General features: G+C 48.2%; 1 protein-coding gene across 2 annotated transcripts; it reads right to left on the bottom strand.

Moving 5' to 3' along the window:
* Positions 1-417: 417 nt before the first annotated feature.
* ZNF114 (zinc finger protein 114) lies at positions 418-12814 on the bottom strand. 2 transcript variants are annotated; one of them, XM_090259652.1, is made up of 3 exons: positions 12490-12814; positions 3819-3945; positions 418-1687 (listed from the first exon to the last, which is right to left on the bottom strand). In XM_090259652.1, exons 1-3 carry the CDS (start codon positions 12490-12492, stop codon positions 603-605), a joined length of 1215 nt encoding a protein of 404 aa, XP_090115778.1. In that variant the 5' UTR covers positions 12493-12814; the 3' UTR covers positions 418-602. The 2 variants fall into 2 exon arrangements, with proteins under 2 accessions (XP_090115778.1, XP_090115780.1); XM_090259654.1 differs by lacking the exons at positions 3819-3945; positions 12490-12814 and adding an exon at positions 3206-3281.
* Positions 12815-17315: the final 4501 nt, after the last annotated feature.

Consider the following 17315-nt stretch of genomic DNA (forward strand, 5'->3'; position numbering starts at 1 on the left):
CAGAAGCTAGGGAACCGAAACAAAGGCAAACCAAGTAGGCAACGAGAGTGGGAAAGGAATTATAGGTACGGCGAACATTACGGGGGGAGGTCAGCAGGGAGGGGGAAGGGGAGAAAGGGAGGGAGATGATGCAGTAATTAAGAAGCATAGTAGGAGAGAGTGGAGTAGACAGGAAGATGTTGAGAAGAACTATATGCACAGCCAATGGGCATGGACTAAGCGGGGGACAACTGGAAGGAGGGGGGTCACTGGGTGCAGGGGAACAAAGGGAAAAGAAATTGGGACAACTGTAACAGCATAATCAATAAAAGATATTAAAAAAAAAGAATTTGGGAGGAGCAGTACAATGACTGCCACTAGGTCTTATTTTCAGGGGAGGCCTTATATTTCTAAGCTTGAAAAAAATTGCACTATGTCTTATTGTCAGGGGATGTTTTATTTTCGGCGAAACAGGGTAGTGTAAATTTTCTCATTTCTGTGAGATATAAGCATTCAAGGGAGACTCTTCCCCAGATGAAACTTCTTGAGCTCCCTTCCAATATGGCTTCGTACCACTTTGTCTTTTGAAAACAAGCTTTGCGTTTCTTTCATCCCGAGGGCCTCTAGCTGTGTTTCGTCAGGTGGGTTTTGAGTCCCGAACGAACGGCGTAGTCCCTGCCACATATCTTGCACACGTAGGGCCTCTCCCCGGTGTGAGTCCTCGCGTGCTTGATGAGCTCCGAGGACCTCCGGAAGGCCTTCCCACACTCCCCGCACTTGTGGGACTTCTCTGCAAGGTGCCTCGCTGCGTGCTTGTTAAGGTGCAGGGAATAGCGAAAGGCTGCCCCGCACGTCTTACACACGTAGGGCTTCTCTCCGGTGTGAATTTTCATGTGCTGCATAAGGGAGGAGTGATGCACGAACGATTTCTTACATTCTGGACATTTATAGTTTTTCTCTCCAGCCCTAGAGCTCCTCTGGGGCTCAGCTTTTGGAACGCGGGCGAAGGTTTTCCCGCTTTGGTTATCCCCACGATTTGTCTCTGCGGTACGAGACGGCGTCTGCAGGGCGCGGAGCGAGCTACTTTGAGGGGTGCATTCCAACTTGTTGGACTCGTAAGTTTTCTCTTTACCATGAGTCTCGTGTGTCCTAGGGACACAATCTTTGGTGAAGACCTTCCCAAAGGGATCCCGTCCATCGACAATGACGTTCATACACATTGTCTCACGAAGACGACACACATGGTCCTGAGCGTCAACCTGCCTGTTTGCTTTCGCCTCGGTTGGAGTTCTCACTCTGGGAACTGACGGAACGTTCTGCCACAATCCTTTACTGCCCTTGCTGTTTTCAGAGGTTTTGTGACTGCTTGTTAAGGCACAATCTGACTTCAGAATACTTGGGGGGACACATTTGCTGGTGAGATCTCCCTGTGAAGGCACAAGCTGTGAGCCTGGCTCAGGGTTGTGTGTCACGTCGGGATACGCACAGGCTGGAGCCGGACACTTGCCCCCCTCTCGGGCAACTGCGGGGTGCTCGCCCTTCGGCCCCCGCTGCTTGTGTGGCTCCTGTGTCTCGGGGCCTCCCCAGTCTCCTCCTCGGGGGGCACTGCTGCTCATGACACACACTCTGCTGGTGTCATGCAATGTCTTTTTAGCAAGAACGTCCTGCTGAGGGATTGAGTCTTCGGTTTGCCGTGGAATCGTCTCATCTGAAACAAAGCAGCACAGAAGTTCAGTTCTTGGTTAAAAGTCAAGGGGGGGGGCTGGAGAGGAGAAAACAGGTAAATGCCCAGGTGGGCTTCTTCTCGAATGTTCCCTCGGACCTGTGAGAGAGGCAAGTATGAAGGCAGAGAAAGGAAGCAGGGCACCGTTAGGAACATGGGCTGGGTCAGGTGTGCGGCTGTGGCAAGGACAGCAGTTCAGTACGGACGGCAAGCTGCTGAGAAACAGTCTGCAGCCCTGACGGGAGCGGCTCAGTGGGCTGGGCACTGTCCTGAGAGCCAAAGGGTCCCAGTTCGATTCCCAGTCAGGGTACAGGCCTGGGCTGCAGGCCAGGTTCCTTGTTGGGGGCATGCGAGAGGCAACCAATCGATGTTTCCCTCCCTCTGTTTCTCCCTCCCTTCCTGTCTCTAAAAATAAATAAAATATTAAAAAAAAAAAGAAAAGAAGAAACAGTCTGCAGAGATGGAGGGTGTGATCAGGAAAGCCACATGGAAAGAACCAAAGTGTTTGTTAAGGACTGAATCTGTCTTCCTCCCCAAGTTCGTATGTGGAAGTCCTAACCCCCTACCCCATGTGATGATATCTGCAGGTGCAGCCTTCTGGAGGTAAGCAGGGTTAGTTGAGGTCACCAGAGTGGGGCTCCTGAAGATGGGATTAGCGTCCTTATAAGAAGGGGAGGATAACAGAGCTCTCTCCATCAGTGAGGACACAATGAGAAGGTGGCCGTCTGCAAACCAGGCAGCAGAGCTCTCACCGGGAGCCAAACCTGCCAGCGCCTTGATCTTGGGACTTCGTAGCCTTCAGAGTGTGAGAAATAAAAGCCCACGGCCTAGTACCCAGTCTGTGTTATTCTGTCATAGTAACCCGAAGGGTCAGAACAGAGTCCATGTGTGATTTTAAAGTTGAAGGGGGACTGGTCTTTCTCTGGGGAAAAAAGAGAAGCCACGAGAAGAGGAATGAGGAGTAAAAATTTCTAGGCACCCAATGAAACTCACAAAGATAAGCCTCAGCTTTCCTCTCAGATGAAAATGAACTCTTTTCCAAGATTTTTTAAATTTATTTTTAGAGAGAGGGGAAGGGAAGAAGAAAGAGAGGGAGAGAAACATCCATGTGTGGTTGCCTCTCTCACACCCCAAACTAGGGGCCCAGCTTGCAACCCAGGCATGTGCCCTGACTGGGAAATGAACCAGCGACCCTTTGGTTCGCAGGCTGGAACTCAGTCTACTGAGCCACACCAGCCAGGGCTAGAATCTTTTTTTTTGTTTGTTTTTTAATTGAGGTGAAATTTACACAACATAAAAGTGATTGTTTTCAAGTGTACAGTTCAGTGGCATTAAGTACATTCCCTGTGTTGTACAACCATCCTCTCCATCTAGTTCCAGCACATTTTCATCCCCCACCCCCAAAAAGGAAACCTTGTATTCATTAAGCAGAGTCCCTCCGCAGCCCCTCCCCCCAGCTGCAGGCAGTCACTCAAAGCCTTCGGTCTCCGTGGCTTTACCTACTCTGGACACTTCGCATAAGCGGAATCCTACAGTACGCGCCCTTTCGTGTCTGGCTTCTTTCATTCCACATAACGCTTTCAGGTTCAGCCACACGGTCCCATGCACCAGAGAGTCATTCCTTTTCATGGATGAAGAACACGCCATGGTTTGAGATGGACCACATTTTGTTGCTCTGGGCGTCTGCTGATGGACATCGGGACTCTGCCCACCTTCTGGCTGCGGGGGAGAGCCCTGCTCTGAACACCTGCACCTGATTCTGTTTGTGCCCCCGTTTTCAGTTCCTTTGGGTACATACTGAGGAGCGGAATCGCTGGGTTGCACAGTAATTCTCTATTTAACTTTCTGAGGTGCCACCACGATGTCCCGCACTGTGGGCGCACAGAATCTCCTCTTTTCTCATGAAGGCACTAAAACTCTGTGCCCCACATTCACCCGTTCAAGGGTCCCCCCAAAGGCTACTAATCGCGAGGTGAATAAAACATAAGACAACAAACAGGGGAACCCTACATCTACCACAAGTCGGGTCCCGTTTCTCAGCAGCCTCCTGAGTGCAGGAGGGGCCTGGGTCCCCCCGTCCCACCCCCAGCGAGCGCGCAGGACGGGGCATGCTCACCTAGGCAGGCCAGGTTCCGGAAGTTCTCCAGCATCACTTCTTTATAGAGGTTCCTCTGCTCAGAGTCCAGCAGGGTCCACTCGTCTTTGGTGAAGTTCACTGTCACATCCCTGAAGGTCACTGGGTCCTAAAATTAACACCTTTTTTGGCTTATTGAGGTACTTGTAGGAGTTTAATTGTGTTCCCTCCCAAAGATAAGTTGAAATCCTAAACTGCAGGACCTTAAATGGAACCTGATTTTCAAACAGGACCTTGGGTGATGCACAGGGGTTAAGATGAGGTCCTACGGGAGTAGGGTGGGCTCCTCAGAAGAGGAAATCTGGACACACAGAAGGAAGCGCGTCACACAACAAATGATGCAACAACGGAAGCGGAGACTGGAGGGATGTGTCTACAAGCCAAGGAAAGCAGAGGCATGACTATTGCAAGATGTACAAAAAATTGTCCTACCTCTAATTTGAAGGCAAATTAGGCACACTCTACCAGAATTTCACATGCAGTTATCCTGTGATCCCGCATTTGCACTCATTGGATTTTACTACCAAAATTCGACTTCTGGCCAAAATGGAGGCCTAGACCGACATGCTCCGTCTCCCTCCACAACTAAGAAGAAATACAGCTACCGCAAAACCAGCAATAACCAGAAGTTCCAGAAAATAAAGCTACATGGAAGTCCAATGTATGAAGTTATAAACAAGTGGTGCTCGTCCAGACGGGTAGGAGGGGCGAAGCCGCAGCAGAGAGGTCAAGCTGTGATGGCGGCGGCGGCAGCAGCGGCAATGGCAGCGGGGTGGCGGTAAGCACAGACACCTGTATTTAGGGGAGGCGAGAAACACCTGGGGAGCACCCCCGGCTGCTGACCAGACTCCTCGGCTAGTGATTCCAATGCCGGGGGAAGCAGACCCCCATTGCCTTGGACTGTGAAGGCCAGAGGGGGTGGGGACAGAGGAAGAAGCTCCCAGTCTCTCAGCAGAGAGTGAATGGCAGGAATCCATCTTGGACGCCCGCCCCCACACAAAATACCACAGCGTGGTGAGACGGGTGGCCCAGCAGTGATGAGTGTACGGGGCTCCGCCCCCTATAGCATAGGAAGTGTGACAGCCCCGCCCAGGAAGCAAAATTAAACACAAAACTGTCAGGATGGCAGGGATCAGACAGCAAATATATGATTTATCGAAGGAGCCGATAGGAAATCTTTCTGAGGCACAGTTCAGAGCTTTGCCTATAAAAGGGCTTACAGACCTAACAGCAGATCTTAAACAAGATGGGGAAGGAATGAAGGCTAGTCCTGCTGAAATGAACAAAAACACATACGAAACTAGTGGTGAGGGCAAGAAAACCAGGGATCAAATCAACAAATCGGAACATAGGGAAGGAATAAACAGTCAACCAGTGCAGAAAGAGGAAAAGGAAAGTGAAGAAAATGAGGAGAGGCTCAGAAACCTGTGGGACAGCTATAAGCGGGCCAACATCTGAATCATAGGGTTGCCAGAAGGTGAAGAAAAACAACTAGAAATAGAAAAATTATGTGAAAAAATAATGAAGCAGAACTTCCTGAACTTGGGGGAGGAAATGGAATTACAGGTCCAGGAAGCACAGAGAGTTCCAAAGAAACTAGACCAGGGAGAACCACACCAAGACACATTATAAGCAAAATGTCAAAAATTAAGTATAAAGCGAGAATTTTAAAAGCAGCAAGAGAGAAGAAGAGAATTACGTACAAGGGGGTCCCAATAAGACTATCAGCTGATTTCTCAAAAGAAAGTCTGCAGGCAAGAAGGGACTGGCAAGAGATATTCAAAGTAATGAAAGCAAAAACCTACAACCACGATTACTCTATCCAGCGAAGCTGCCATTCAGAATAGAAGGGCAGAGAAAGTGCTTCCAGGACAAAGTAAAACTGAAGGAGTTCATCATATCCAAACCAGTGTTATATGAAATGGTAAGGGAACTTGTTTAGGAGAAAGAGGATCAAAACTATGAACATTAAAATGAAAACTGTATCACAACAACCAACAACAGGAGCTAGGGAATCGAAACAAAGACAAACTGACAAATTCTGGCCAAGACGGAGGCGTAGACAGACATGCTGCATCTCCCTCCACAACTAAGAAGGAATACAACTACCTCAAAACTAGAGACGACCAGAAGTTCCAGAAAATCAAACTAAATGGAAGTCCAACGAACAAAGATATAAAGAAGAAATACTCATCCAGACAGATAGGAGGGGCGGAGAGGACTGGGTGTGGTGGTGGCACCGGCGGTGGCAGCGGCAGGCCAGTGGAAAGCGCAGTCACACATTTTAAAAAGTCAGGAGGGACACCTGGGGAGCGTTCTAGCTCCTCATCGGACCTCAAAGCTCATGGTCCCAGCACCAGGGAAAATCAAACCTCATTGCTTCTGACTGTGCAGACCAGTGGGGGCTGGGACAGAGGAAGAAACTGCCGGTCTCAGCAGAGTCTGCTTGTTTAAAGGGCCCCCACAGTCCTAGAACGTCCACAGACCCACCCACTCTGGGAACGACGGCCAGGGCAGCAGCTAGAGAGGCACCACTCCCATATGGAAGGAGGAGAAGTGCCTGGAAAAGCGGCGAGTGCTGGGCAGGCGGCATTGTTCTCTCAGACCCCTCCCCCCCCACACACAGCGCCACAACGTGGTGAAACAGGTCACCCTGTACTGACGAATCCCGAAGGCTCTGCCCCTTACAACATAACAGATATGACAGCTCTACCTGGGACGTGGAGGCAAACACACACAGCAGCCTGTCAGAATGAGGAGACAAGAGAAGTATGGCCCAAAAGGGGGAACGGATCAAGGTTCCAGTGGGAGAACTAAGCAATGAGGAGATAGCCAACCTAACAGATGAGGAGATAGACAACCTAACAGATGCAGAATTCAAAACACTGGTGATAAAGATGCTCACAGGCTTGACAGATATGCTTGAGTATGGCAAATGCATAAGGCAAGAAGTGAAGGCTATGCTAAGTGAAATGAAGGAAAATCCACACAAAACCAATGGTGAAGGGAAGGAAACCGGGGTTTAAATCAATTATTTGGAACATAAGGAAGAAAAAAAAGTCAACCAGTGCAGAATGAGGAAGCAAGAATTGAAAAATATGAGAAAAACGTCCCAAATTTTGTGAAGGAGATGGACATACAGGTACGCGAAGCACAGAGGGTCCTAAGCAAGCTGGACCCAGAGGGCACCACACCAGGACGCATCATGACTGAGATGCCAAAGGTGAAAGATAAAGAGAGAGTCCTGGGGGCAGCAAGAGAGAGGCAGAGAGTTGCCTACAGGTGGGTGCCTATAGGACTATCAGCTGATTTCTCAGAGGACACTTTGCAGGCAGGAAGGGACTGGCAAGCAGTATTCAATGTGATGAAAGGCAACCTGCAACCAGGATTACTCTATCCAGCAAAGCTATCATTTGGAATGGAAGGGCCGATAAAGTGCTTCCCAGACAATGTAAAGCTAAAGGAGCTCATCGTCACCAAGCCATTATTATATGAAATGTCAAAGGGACTTACTTAAGAAAAAGAAGATAAAAACTGTGAATACTAAAATGACAACAAACTCACAACTATCAACAACTGAATCTAAAAAATGAAAACAAAATCCAACTAAGCAAACCAGAATAGGAACAGAATCATAGGTATGGGGATCATTTGGAGGGTTATCAGCTGGGAGGGGGATGGGGGAGAAATGGGGATATGGTGCAGGGATAAAGAAGCATAATCGGCTGCTACAAAATAGACAGGGGAAAGTTAAGAATAAAATAGGAAAGGATGAAGCCAAAGAAGTTATATGCACAACCCATGGACATGAACTAAGGGGGGGTGGGATTGCTGGAGGGAAGGGGGTTACTGGGCAGAGGGGAGCAAAGGGGAAAAAAATTGGAACTACTGTAACAACATAATAAAATATATTTCAAAAACAAAACAAAACAAAAAACAAACGAAGGCAAACTAAGTAGGCAACGATAGTGGGAAAAGAATTATAGGTATGGGGAATATATTGGGGGGAGGTCAGCAGGAAGGGGGAAGGGGGAAAGGGAGGGAGATGGTACAGGAATTAAGCATAGTAGGAGGGAGCGGAGTAGACAGGAAGATGTTGAGAAGAACTATATGCACAACCAATGGGCATGGACTAAGGGGGGGACAACTGGAGGTAGGGGATCACTGGGTGGAGGGGAACAAAGGGAAAAGAAATTGGGACAACTGTAATAGCATAATCAATAAAGCATATTAAAAAAAAATACTACCAAAATTCCCTGGCCACAAAGCCAAATGACATACACACTTATTTATTTAAGGTGATTCATAACAGCCAAAGAGTGAAAGTCACTACAAATATTCAATAACAAGGATTGCTTACAAATCTACATTGCAGCCCTGGCTGGTGTGGCTCAGTGGACTGAACTCTGGCTTGCAAACCGAAGGGTCGCCAGTTCATTTCCCAGTCAGGCCACATGCCTGAGTTGCAGGCTGGGCCCTCAGTTGGGGATGTGGGAAAGGCAACGTTTGATGTATTTTTCTCTCCCTCTCTTTCTTCACCTCTAAAATTAATAATTTAAAAAAGTCTATGCTGCACCCCCGTGATGGAGAACTATATTATGTGGTCTCCAGGTTCTATTTTATATTTTCAGCGAAAAGAAACACAGATACAGAATATGTATCACAAACCACAGACTTGGTAAGAAACGGGGTAGAGGAGACAGAATAGAAGTGAGATGTCTAAATATAACCCGTTAGCCCTGGCCCAGTGGCTCAGTTGGTTGGAGCGCCGTCCCGTACACCAAAAGGTTGTGGGTTCGATCCCCAGTCGGGGGCGTGTATGGGAGGCAACCAATCAATATTTCTCTCATATCGATGTTTTTCTTTCTCTCCCTTCCTCTCTTTCTAAAAATAAAACATATTATTTGTGGATGATTAGAAATAATAAATCGATATAACCTCGTTATATAGATTTTAATTGGGAACCATGTAGCGTTTACATATTTAACAATAAAAAAACAATCAGCAAAACAGAAAAACCGAAATAAATGAAGTATACCGGGTGGGGCAAAAGTAGGTTTACAGTTGTTCATATGGAAAGTAATACAATAATTAACAGTACTAATATAAGAATTAATGCTGTGTTTTGCATACTCACAACTATAAACCTACTTTTCCCATACCCTGTACATCAGGGTGGCAGGTTAACCTCTGGGAGCAAAAGGTTAATCCAAGCCCTGGCTGGTGTGGCTCAGTGGGTTGAGTGCTGGCCTGCAAACCCAAAGGTCGCTGGTTCGATTTCCAATCAGGACACACATGTGGGTCGCAGGCCAGGTCCCCAGCTGGGACGTGAAAGGCAACCACACATTGATGTCTCTCTCCCTCTCTTTCTCCCTCCCTTCCCCTGTCTCTAAAAATATATAAATAAAATCTTTAAAAATAAAAGTTAATTTGAGGGACTTTACGAGCTACAGGCTTAGTGTGTGAGATTCTATCTTACAATAAGACAGGGACTCAGACTTCTCTCCAGGTGGCTTTACTGCTAAAAGTAGTATTGTTGTTGCTTCTGACAAATATTTCATACTCACTATAGGATCAGGCAAAGGGATTATGTTAATGTTAGGAAGCAAGATTTTTAGTCTAAGAAGGATTCAAATATAAAATAAAAAATGTTTTTAAAAGTTGGCTTCATGGGAGGTTATCAGCATGAGCATGCAGCCAGTCTATGCAAAGAAAATGGTTGGAGGGGAGCATTTGAGAGCTTGTTCTCTGGCATGTCACCGGTTTGGCTTAAGTAAACGCCTTAAAAAAAAAATTTTTTTTTAAATGATTAGGAGAATGAATAAGCAGGAAGCTAAGAGAAACAGCTGATCCAGGCACAGAAATTATGAAATGGGAGTCTGAGATATCTTGTGGTACCAGAAGGCGGAGAAACCATCCTAGACTGTGTTAAGAGGATGCAGAGGCTCTAACTGGTGTGACTCAGAGGATTGGGCATCGCTCCGTGGACTGAAAGGTCGCTGTTCAAATCCCAGTCAGGGCACATGCCTGGGTTGCAGGCCAGGTCCCCAGCCGGAGGTGTGCGAGAGGCAACCAATCAATGTTTCTCTCTCACACGTCAACGTTTCTCTCCCTCCTTTCCCATCTCTCTAAAACATAAATAAAATCTTAAAAAAAAACAACAGACCTATTACATATTCAAAAAAATTATTAAACAAAATACAGTTCACAATTAAATAACTCCATTGATTTCTACCTCATCTGACCTGAGACTTTGAAGTCTTTTTTCCTCTGTCAGAGAGAAAACCACAGGCCCGAAAAGGTGCACTCACAGCCCTGCTAGCAGACTTAGATTTCATACTTGCCCTGATCCCAGAAACACGATCTTAATCAACCGGAGCGGGATTTTCTTTCTTTCTTTCCTTCAAATTTTTAAGAATTTTAATAAAAAGCCTTCTCATTCCCCTCCCCCCAAGACAAGATGACCCATCCCTAAGTAACTCTTTCTTCTCTTTTCGCCAGCAGCTCCTTTGCCCAGCCCCGCTTCCTATAAACCTCCCACCTTGTCCATCCCTCCGAGCACCCTTCCAGCTGCTAGATGGGGTGCTGCCAGATCCATCAATTACGTAGTTAGGTCTTTAAATGTACTTGGTGGAATTTTGCTTCGTAACACAGCTACAACGGAACTTGTCATCTCAAAATGTCCTAGGGACACAACCTGTGTTCTTCCCGTAGGAACGGTATTCCTACACCTTAAACATGCCCATTCCATTTTTTTGAGAAACATGCAACCACATTTTTGGGGGTATCCAAAAATTCAACTATTTATGTTGGGTCTGGAGATCCCCTAGGAATGACTACCCTGGAGCGCTCAGCGACTCAGGCTTCTACGAAACAAAAAAACATGTGACCCTCAAAGTTATGAAGTGCTTGGGGACAAAACTAGGGCCATGGGTAGACACTATAGATTTACCCTGCAGTGCAGCCGGTGGAGATGGCAGACTCCGGAGACGTGGGCCTCCAAGCCAGAGAGGCATTTTTTTCCCTCTCTCTTTCTCGTTCTCTTATTTACTGTATTAACTCACAGAGAAACCTTGTTCTCTAGAAGTCATAGCCAACCTAAAACGTGGCTGTCTGAGCATCATATCATTAAGAGAGAAGCTTCCCACTCTTGCCGGGAAACATCTAAGTCGCTGATAGAGAAGCAGCGTTGCAGATAAGGGGGTTGGATGCAGCATTCCCCGGCTATCAGGAATTGGTGGTTTCCAAGGAAACAGCCAGCAGGGATGATAAACCCTGGCAAGGGCTCCGCCTGAGCCTATCTAAGCAGTTCAGCCTGAGCCTGTCTAAGCAGTGGCTTCCTTTAAATGTACACTTTCCCCGAGTCCTGTAATGGACGACCGGAACCCTTCCTCTCTCCTGCAGGTCCCCCTGGGGTGCAAGCTCCCCGCTCATCGCCGCAAACCGGTACGGCTGGGGCCCCAGTCTTGTCCCAGGTGGTCTCAGGTCTGTTATCTTGGGACAATTGGGAAGAAGAAAAAAATCCAAATGCCAGGGCAGCTGAGGTCCGCCGGCAGAAGGAGAACACCCATGTGACAGATGACTCCCCGGCCACCCTCCTTCAACCTGTCCTTTTATAAACTCCCTCTATGGGGAAGGTCTCAGTTCCCCAAAAGGAAGAATGTGCCCAGCGAACTGTGGCAGAAAGGGGGCCACACACTAACCCAGACAAGCTCAGGGGCAGCCCCCACGCGGCGGCCTTACCAACTCAAGAGACCTGAAGTAACCACAAAGGACAGTCTGAAATGAAACACTTTATGGCTAAAAAAGCAGGTCATGGTGGGTAGTCATGTCCTAGGCCAGCACTTTCCCTAACGAAGGCCACGCTTCACCTTAACTGAGTCTTGTCCATTGTCTTTTTGCATCTTAAGATAACATACTTCTGGAATTTTCTTCTGGATCCCTCAAAACAAGGGCATGGCGCCAGGGGGAGACCACATCCTTATTGTTAGTCATGTTAGGTGTTGACTGTTACTATCTTGTACCCGCCCAGTAAAAGACATCTATGATTTTATTTTGTATCCAATCCCAGAGGTTCCCCCCTGCTTTGCTTCCTTCCGCCCCCCTAATGTATTCCAGGGGATTTCTTGTAACTTCCTTACGTCTCCCCTTTGGATTGTAAGGAATACAATAAGGTGCAACACTATCGTTCTCCGGAGAATTTCCTCAACTCGTTGAGGTTTGGCTTCCTGGCAACTGTCCTCAGTTTGGCTCAAAGAAACTCACAAAAATCCTCTGCAGGTTTGAATGTTTCTTACTTTTGACACGACCAAAGTCAAGCCTCAAGGCCCTTTCGCCAGAAGACCCCAAGGGGGCCTCTCTGACTGCCTGGAATTTTCCAGCTCGTCCTAATGCCACCGACTCCAGCACCTGAACGCTTTCACGGCTTCATCTAACACAGACGCCGGCAGACGGCCGCTGCTCTCGGGGTCTCCCAGGGTCAGGGGCGTTTTGCGGGGTGGCAGCCGCGCCCCCTCACCCCACGCCCAGGCGGAGCGCGAATTCAGAGCGCAGCACGTGGGCCGCCGTTGGCTTCGCCTCTTCTCCCCGGGAGACGGCTTTGGGGACCCGCGCGCCCCGGGCGTGCGTCACAAGCCGGCGGGCACACACTCACCATTTCCGCAGCACCGGCTTCGGGCGCAGCGCAAGAAACAGCTCATTCCGGGCGCGAGAGGGGTGCAGAGCGGCGGACCAGCGCGCTGGGACGGTACAAACAAGAACGGTACAAATAACGAACACAAACAGTACCCCTTGCTAGGGCGGCTCCGGGGCAGAGGTGCGTCCTGCCCAGGCATTCCGTAACCGTTTCCAGAGCCCCTCATCAAAGCAGACGGGTTAAGGAGTTAACGGGAGGAGGTGCAGAGAGCAGGAAGGGGACCCCGGGACCCGCACCCCCGCCCTCCCGGAGCGCAGGATCCGGCCCCGCCCGGGGCGGAATTGCGTCTCCCCAGACGCTCCCGATCGTGGGAGGCACGGGACGTTCCAGCTCCCGGCCGTTGCCCCTCACTGTCTCCTCCGCCAGCCGCGCGGTCGCCGTACACTCCGGATTTGTCCTCCCTGAACTTGAGGTATTAGTTTAACTGCCCTGCGGACCATAGTTGCTTCTGCAGGGGTCTTATCCGATAAGCCCCCAGCGAAGTCCCTCAGCGGCTGAGCTACGCAGACTTGATGGGGACAACAGACGACATGATGGCAGCCTGACGCATCTGACTTGGCTCTGGCATCAAAACAATCTTAGTCTTAAAAACTTGAGACTAAAGAACTACGCTCCCTACCCGCACGCGCATAGCCAGCCTCCCCCATCACCAACATCACTCAGCAAAAGGTTTTGTTTGTTTTTTTTTTAAACCAGAGAGTAACCTGTATTGAATATCATAATCACCCAAGTCCACAATTTACCTTAGGGTTTACTCTTGGTGCTGCGCCTTCTTCGGGTTTGGACAAATGGATAATGACATATATATCATTATAATGTCCTACGGAGTATTTTTACTCCCTAAAAATCCTGTGCTCTGCCTGTTCATCTTCCAAACTGAGATTTTGTATTCATTAAATGCTAACTCCCTATTTCCTCCCCCGCCCCTGATAACCTCCACTTTTCATTGCTGTGACTGTAACTATTCTTCATACCTCATAAGAGTGGAATCATACGATATTTGTCCTTCTGCGTCCGGTTTATTTCATCTGTTAACCGATGGTCATCGGCACCACTTTAACTCCAACAGGAATCCTCAGTTTGGGGTGCGGTGTAAACAGCTCAATCATGAAACAGCATGGATGTGAAACCAACGGCACAGCTGCAAGGCGGCCCTCCCACAAAGCTCTCCTTCTGTGCCCTCCCGCCCACTCTACCTGCTCTGAGCCACTCCGGCCAGCTCTTGCCAGATGGTCTCCCTGAGTAACACAGCCTCCAGTTTTGGATGAAGGACGAAGTGTTCTCGCTGGGAGCTGACTTATATAGCTACAAGGCTCTGCCCCTGGTCCCTGATTGGTCCGCTCTCATGCAAATGAGGACTCCAAATCCTCACAATGTAATTGGTCCAAAAAAGCACTGTCCTGATTGGTCAGAGTGGAGCTGCTCTTATTGTTTCGTGGAGACGCTAATGAGGAAACAGCTGCACAGTTCTGATTGGACAGGGACAGTCTCAGGGAAATAAGATTCTGGGAACTCCTTTATAATGGGCGGCTCGGGTCAAGAACACAGTGCAGGCCAACAGTTTAGTGCTGGTTCCTCCCTGAAGGGTGTATGAGAGGCCCCTGTTTAGCAATTTATATTTAGCATATAAATAGGAACCTAATTAGTCAGGAGGAGCCCCTTTTTAAAAAAAGATTTTATTTATTTATTTTTAGAGAGAGGGCAAGGGAGGGGGGAAGAGAGGGAGAGAAACATCAACATGTGGTTGCCTCTTGCACACCCCCAACTGGGACCTGGCCCACAACCCAGGCGTGTGCCCTGACTGGGAATCGAACTGGTGACCCTTTGGTTCACACACCAGTGTTCAATCCACTGAGCCACACCAGCCAGGGCTATGGTTGATTATTTATCAACACAAAAACCTAAGCGTGTTCCGCTTGCAATTCTTAAATCACTGTTAGTCCAGAGTCTCCAGGAAGTTAGGAGAAGGCAGCTAGCTTATAGCAAAGCAATTGATTTATTGGGGAGACTCTCCAGTGAGAGGGGGAATTAGTCAGATCAGGAACAATTCCCACCCGAAAGGGGTTCGGATACTGGTTTTTAAAGCAACAAACCGCACTGGGGGGAAGTGTATGTTATATAAGTTTCTATTGGTTACTTTTTATATTTTAGCGAGTTGTGGTTCCCTCCGCTGCCTTGCGGCATACCTCTTCAGGGGAAAGGCTAAGGGAGTAAACCCCGACAGAAAATCCGGAGCCGGAGTCCCTAAGGCGGTTTGACGTTGTAGTCAACACCGGCAACTCCTGCGGCGCACCTGAAGCCAAGCTGTATTGACTCTGTCTTTCTCTTGGATCCTTCAGCTGCGAAGAGAGGGGGGGTCTGCTGCATGGGCAACAGCAGACCCTCCATATTACCCTGCCCAGGCTCTGTAGCTTCAGCGTCATCGCAAGATGTCGATTCAACACGGGAGGAGACAGATACCATGTCACTCCCGAGTCGGACTGCACAGCCATTCTCGGCGGTGCAGATAGACTCTTAAGAAGCTACACCATCGTCTCTCGAGACGGACGGCTGCCGACGGTTCCCTTATTGGCCAGGGGGTTTCACCACGCTATTCACCCCCTGCCCTGTATTCTTTCTGCGCCTGGAATGTGCTTTGTCAGTTCTCAACGTTTTGTAACCACTTTTCTTTTTTGTTTTTGTGGTCATTCTGTTCTTTTCTGTCCTTTCCTGTTTTTCTGTTCTGGGTTGTTATTTCTGTTACCTATCAATCACCATCTTTGTCCCACACCAATCACAATTGTAAGGCACATCACCAATTTCCCAGTCTGCAAATATTCCCTCCATTAGGTGTTTGGAACCAGTAAGAGTAAAAGCCCCAGCTTCCAGCCCTCCGCTGGGGCAGTTCTGAGTACATTCTAGTTGGTTCCTCAAAAGACGCCTCCATTTTATTGTTAAAAAAATTAATTAATTTTTTTTTTAAAGAATATAGGAAAGGGTGAAGCCAGAGAACTTGTATGTATGACCCATGACCATGGACTGGGGGAAGGGGGGTTGGGGGGGAGGGGTGGTGCTGGGCAGAGGGGAGCAAAGGGGAAAAAATTGGACCTATTGTAACAATATAATCAATAAAATATACTTTAAAAATAAATAAATAAGAGTGCAAAGGAAAAGAAAAAAAAGACGCCTCCAAATTATTGTTGCACACCTATTAAAGTGGGGACCAGTTCAATATTCCAGTCTTGGATTGACTTTGCCTTCCTCCCTATTTAATTTTTCCCAGCCCCCTGACGTCAAGGGCCTTAGGTAGAGCGACACTAGCCTGACTTCAGGGCTGCGCTCAGAGCGTTAAAGACTATTCCTCTTGCGACCTCTAGTGGTGGATGACGGAAACGCTCATCGTGTCGTACGGACAGATGCCAAAGCTTTGGAGGCTAATTGGCACTTGCATATTATCTTGACCTGAGTTGATTGCATTGTCAGGTGACACATCCCCACCTTACCTATGCCTTCTGCTCATCTGCGGCCAACAAAACCCTCAGCTATGGCCCCACGGGGAGTTCCCTGTCCACTACCTAACAGAGATGGGAAAAGCGAGGGTCTGCGCAGCACGCCAGAATTAGAAGTTTTGGGTCGTTGCATTACAGTCCGGCTCAGGAAGGACCCTGAGAGAAGATGCTGATGGGAAATGCTCCGAGAGGGCTGCTTGTTTGGTGGGAGGAGAAAGTGCCTGAATTCAAAGTTCTGCACTGATTCACGGGCGGTTCCTGAAGGCTCTTGTGGCTGGTCAAAGGCTTGGTAACGGCAAGGTTAGAAAGCTAATGAGGGTTTTGGAGGGGAGTATTCCGCTCCTGGAAACTGGTTTGGGGTTTCTGGTCTTCAGAACTATGAGAGAATTAACTTCAGTTTTTTTAAAAATTGACTTTAAAGAGAAAGAGGAAGGGAGAGAGAAAGAGAGGGAGAGAGATTGGTTTGTTGTTCCACTTATTTATGTATTCATTTGTTGATTCTTGTATGTGCACTGACTGGGGATCAAACCCGCAACCTTGGCATATCAGTACGGTGCCCTATTAAGCCACCAAGTTTGTGGTCATTTGCTACAGCAGTCAGAGGAAACAAATCCAAACACTGGTGCCAAAATGACTAAACGGAGATTGCCCTGTGATGAAACCCTCGCTGATAAGATTTTGTCCCCTGCATCCAGGGCAAGAATTCTTCACCTGGACAAGGCACAAGCTCACGCTAAGGACAGCATGCATGCACTTCTCTGTAGTCTCCACGCAGCCTTCCAATTTCACTGTCTGACCTTCTGGCCCTGCGCCTGTGTCCCGGAAGCCAAATCTCCAGGGACAGCCTTGCTCTGCAGGTTCCATGTGGAGGTGGCATTTTTGCTTAACAGCCCAACCTCAGTTCCACAAAATAATGCAGTGAGACAGTCACCAATGTAGACTGAGTGACCATAGAACCTGTGAACTTCCCTGGTTTTCTCAGTAAATCAAGGGAAGGAAGCCTCTTCCATCCTAATCTGACCCCGTTTATCTGGGGTTTACAGACCCCTGGGCAAACTGTATTGTCATCGTACCTCAGTTATGGCAAAGTTCCGTTATGATTTCCTCTCAAGGCAGGACTCACGATTGTGAATACAGGTTGAAATAAGAGACAATTCCATTTCTCTACAGCGAAGACCTAGCTTTGGCTGGCCAGGAGGTCAAGAGGATGGGAATATGCCACCACCCCATAATCATTTTGCAACATATATGTGTATCAAATCATCACATGGTGCGCCTTAACCTTACGTATGTTAT

Source organism: Furipterus horrens, unplaced genomic scaffold (assembly GCF_987537825.1).
Source record: "Furipterus horrens unplaced genomic scaffold, mFurHor1.1.pri manual_scaffold_13, whole genome shotgun sequence".
NCBI classification, from domain to species: Eukaryota; Metazoa; Chordata; class Mammalia; order Chiroptera; family Furipteridae; genus Furipterus; species Furipterus horrens.